This window comes from Engraulis encrasicolus, chromosome 21 (genome assembly GCF_034702125.1).
Source record: "Engraulis encrasicolus isolate BLACKSEA-1 chromosome 21, IST_EnEncr_1.0, whole genome shotgun sequence".
NCBI lineage: Eukaryota > Metazoa > Chordata > Actinopteri > Clupeiformes > Engraulidae > Engraulis > Engraulis encrasicolus.
Window position 1 is genome coordinate 9,546,121 of NC_085877.1, and position 5,000 is coordinate 9,551,120.

A 5,000-nucleotide genomic window follows, 5' to 3' on the forward strand; every position below is an offset into this window, starting at 1 on the left:
TCAAAGTTATTTTCTGGATTTTCTTTTTGATATTCTGTCTCTCCATATTAGAATACATTTTATCATTAATATTATAGAATGATCATGTCTTTATTAGTGGGCAAACCAACAAAATCAGCAAGGGATCAAATACTTATTCTCCTCACTGTAAATGTACCATGTGTCAGAATAATAGCTATTATGACTCTTTTGGCTCGCTAAAGTCAGCTAAACTGCAGCGGTTGCTATAGTTGTAGAACTCCCATTTCCACTGCCAGGAATGGGAGTTGAAATATGCAGGTAGGAGAAGTACGATCTCCTACCAGTTTGGATTGGGTCTGGAATGCATCATGTGTCCTGTGTTCTATGAGTGCTGTATTTCTCTTGTGCCTACCACCAGGGAAGCCGACAAGGGGGGTCAAACAGGTCACTAGTCCCGGGCCCAGGGAAAGAGGGGCCCCAAAATTGGGTCCTGGTTGCATTCTATGTATTGGGTGGGGGGCCCTTTTAGATTACTTTGTCCTGGGCCCAGCCAAAGCTGTCAGCGGCCCTGCCTACCACGTACAATGTGTCCTCATGCGTTCTATGTTCTCTGTGTACCAGAGTCACATTTTGTTCACATTTGTTCTGCGTTCTCTCAGTGCATACCACGGTCACAAGTCAAATATGTCCGTATGCTGTGTTTCCTGTGTTCCTCCAGTGCGTACCACGGTCACGTGGCGTCCCTCATCGAAATCAGCCCCTATAAGTTCCACCAGATTCCTGACAGAGAGCAGAACCCGCACGTGCACGTGGTGAGTACACATTAACCCTTTATTGTCCAGAACCCGCATGTGTGCTGTATGTGCACGTTAACTCTTCATTGTCTCTTCACACGCCACCCTTACCTCCTCTGTAGCAGAACATTGCCCCTTTGGGCGTTTTTTTATGGGTATAACAGAACCACTCTCCCACTCTCCCACCCTCCATGTGATGTAACCAAAGATAAATCTTTCACAAGTGTTTTTTTTTTATGGGTTATACAGAGTGCATGTACATGTGCATGTGTACGTACAGTAGGCCTAAGTGGAGAGCATACAGCAATGGAAGGTTAACCCTTCGTTGTCCCTTGGAGTAGGGTCGATTTCCTGTAACATTTACAAAAGCTTTGCACTCAGTGAGTGTGCCATCCTTCCATCCAAATGTTAATCCTTTGCTCTCACGTGATATGGCAGTGATAGGACTTCTATTCTTATGAATTTTATACATTCAGTCGTCACCACATGCAGAAATACAATATAATTGAAGGTCTTGCAAAGGCTTCCATAATGACATCATGAGATGGAACCCTGCAACAACATTCTAATGCCATATCTTTCTGGTGCTGCCAGGGCGTTCTAGAATCGGAACGTGCAGAAATAGAGCTTTTACTGAATGCCTCAAGGAAGCAACCATTATGACATCATAAGTAGAATATTTCAAGAACATTCTAATGATACATTTCGGCAGTTCTGGGGCCCCCAATGGCTACATGTGGCCATTATGGTCTTGTGGAGTGAAGCTAGTGTGTGTGTGTGTGCGTGCGTGCGTGCGTGCGTGCGTGCGTGCGTGCGTGCGTGCGTGCGTGCGTGCGTGCAGTCGTGCGTGTGTGCGTGTGTGTGGTTGAGGTTTGCTGAACTAGGAGAATAAGGCCTTAGTGTGTATGCATGATCACATGTTGCTATTTGAGATACAATATGAGACATTGGACAGCAGCTTCCAGCCACAGTGCTGACAGCACACCAGTTGTGGTCTTTTGGTGTGTGTGTGTGTGTGTGTGTGTGTGTGTGTGTGTGTGTGTGTGTGTGTGTGTGTGTGTGTGTGTGTGTGTTTGTGTGTGTGTGTGTGTGTGTGTGTGTGTGTGTGTGTGTGTGTGTGTGTGTGTGTATGTGTGTGTGTGTGTGTGTGTTTCAATCTGCTGTGGTTCTGCATCAGCTGACCACACACACACAGGCACGTACGCACGCATGCACACACACACACACACACACACATACACACAAACACACCCCTGAAAACTATACGTGTATGCACATTCACATACCAGTCCCACCAGGAAATCGCGGGCATTTTCTCAAAAAATTGCCAGATGGTGCACGAGGATTTCCAGAAAATCGCGATAAAAGTTGCGGAGCTTCTTACTGTGTTGTTGCGATTTTGTTGCGGCATGAAGTGAAAGGTGCGATTTTTGTTGCGATTTTTAATGTGTTTCCCCACGCTTGAAAGTAAAACATTCCAGTCCTATGGAGTTTTTATATTATTTCCATTTTTATATTATAACTTTGGTCCTTAAGCAAAGCAGGGAAGCGGCCAGGGCGAGTTTTTAGCCAGAATGTCGTCGTGGAAAGTTCCATCTCTTTCATGCTGCCATTACGACACCCTTCATTACAATGCTGTTTATGGCCGTTTGACTCTGTTTTAAATGTCATCACCGTTTCAAATTGTAAGCATACAAACTTCGTATCATATCGATATCCATTCCTTACTTAAACAGTGGATACATAATTAACTATAAGTAGGCGGGCGGAATTGGGCATGTCCACCCAGTTGAAGAGGGTGCGTGACATGAACTCTTGTGACTGAAATCCTGGTAATGTGAGTCGTCTACACATAGCCAGCCTGTGTCGGCGTTTAATTTTCAAGCTTGTCAAAAGCAACACAAATAAAAGCAGAGGGAGGGGTCACTTTCGAAAGAAGGCATAGGCTTAGGTTTTTTTTTGTTCTCCCGCGCCGTCAGCCGGCTTTAAATTAACGGCTGATGATCATCATTCAATGTAACGAGGATGGAGTTCACAGATTTCCTGTTGTGAAGGGTGCTTGCCGAATAATGCTCAGAAATTATATTAATTTTGGTGCTCTTGTGAATATAAAAGACGACGAGATTGTTATCTATAAAACACCACGTCTCCTGCAGAACGGAGGTCTCAGCTGTCAATCAATACCATCAATCGCAAGGAAGAGAGAAGGAGAGGGAGAGAGATTCCAACTTACTCCCACAGCTTTCCAACGTGTCTGTTCTGGTTTTATTTATGTTCAGTGTTCCTTGACCGTTTGACCGCGCCAGAATAAACGAAAGTGATTTGACGACACGGTCACCACGGTCACCAGTGCTCGTATCCAGCCATAGCCAGGGCTGTAGTGGTCAAATTAGAGGTGGGTAAACTATGATTTTTTTGATCAGACAGACCGTGACGCGACGCAACGCAACGCAACGCAACGCAACGCAACGCGACACGTTTTTTTTTTTTGGGGGCGGGGGTGTCATCGGTGTATCTTGCTGTGTTCCATTATTCACCTTCTGTACTGTGTACCTTGTTTGAGTGCAGTGAAGTACCCTTTCCACCCTCCGCAATTCACGAGGCGAGTACATTCCGATTCCCGTTCTGTCTGATACACTTAACGGAAATGACGGTTGGTCGCGTGACATCCGAGTTTACCAACCGCCAATATGCAATTCAACACGGAAGGCACTGTTCCTTATGCTAACACTTTTTAAAGTTACCCCTGCCTCTAATACACATGGCGATTATCTTTGGAATCAAAACTATGCTGTTATCACAGAGATTCAACCGTTTGACAGATCTGGCACTCAACTACGTCACAAACATGGCGGCCGTTGAGTGCGAAAAGTGTACAGTAACACCACACTTCGAAAAATGGCCGTTTTGGGGGCGTTATCCGGGTAATTTACAGTACACTTTACCGTCGCGATTAGAAATGGAACACCCTGCGTACCCAAACACAGTGCGGAAAGGGCGGTAAGTACGGGTAATGGAACACAGCATCTGTGTATCTACAGGTATGAAAAGGGGTATGAGGCCAGGCATGATAGTAGGCCTATAAAGTATCGGTATCAATGCATCCAAAATGGTAATTTGTTTAAAAGCCACTAGAACTTTTTGGCATGCACATTCATTTGTCTACTATAAATGACATTTAAAATCTCTTCAGTTAGGTCTATTAGGCCTATCACATAATTTGTGTGATCATATGATGCAGAGTGTGCCTTTGTTACAATCCTAGATAGTAGGCCTAACACCTATAGCCTATTGGAGTAGATCAACAGCATAACAATGCAGCTCAATTGCATAGGCGTATTCCAATTTCTGCATTAGGTTTTTAAAAATAGATTCACCATCATGTAGGCCCATCTCAGCTATTCCCCACAAAGATGAATGGCATTAGGCTATATAACATTGGAAACTAATTATAAAAAACACAACATTTGTGGTTTTCAACTGAATTGATAAGGAAAGTGCTATTAGGCTACATTTTAGGCTTATATGTTTATAAGACAGCTCACAATTTACCCCTCCACTGTCATCCATTAGGCCTACTTAGCTAGGCTACTTGTAGTGGCATGCTCAGAGATTAGCAATGTGCACTGCAACCATTAACCCTATCCAGACTGGGGGGGGGCTAAAAGTGCCCGCACCAACTTTGATGTCGTATAACTCCTGAATGACTAAAGCTATGACTACGAAACTTTGTGACTTTTCCTAAAATTTAGTTGGCTACAGTTAGGTACCGAAAGATTAGGTTTATCATTTTTGCCGTTGCCATGGCAATGGTTTTCTGACAGGTGTCTGACCAAAAATCACTTTACCATATTTAAGACGCCATATATTTTCATATTTTTTTGTTATTTCCATTACCATCAGACAACTTTGTGAGCATTTAAGTGGTTTGAAGCATAAAATCATTAAAATTTAAGTGCATTACCTAAATTTGTTGGAAAATCCATTATGGCGAGATTTTGGGCATAATAAGATAATGATGTCATAATGACGTCATAATACCAGATAATTACTCAAAAAAATTGTCATTCATAGATGTCCATATGTAGATCATCTCCCCCAAGTTTCGTAGTCATACTGTATTCCGTTCATGAGTTATGAGGGGGGGGGGTCAAAAGAGCCCCCCCCCAGGCCCAGGAATGCCAAAAAAGCCCAGTCTGAATAGGGTTAAGAGAGGAACTGGAGTTTTACCTACCATGAATAAGC

At 43.6% G+C, this 5,000-nt stretch overlaps 1 protein-coding gene across 1 annotated transcript in view; it reads left to right on the top strand.

The window, feature by feature from the left end:
• The window catches only part of etnppl (ethanolamine-phosphate phospho-lyase), a 34,663-nt gene that overhangs the window by 14,093 nt on the left and 15,570 nt on the right, over positions 1–5,000 (top strand). Inside the window, exon 5 of the mRNA XM_063187519.1 lies at positions 680–773. Coding sequence (XP_063043589.1) covers positions 680–773 — 94 coding nt within the window. The remainder of the gene's footprint in view (positions 1–679; positions 774–5,000) is intronic.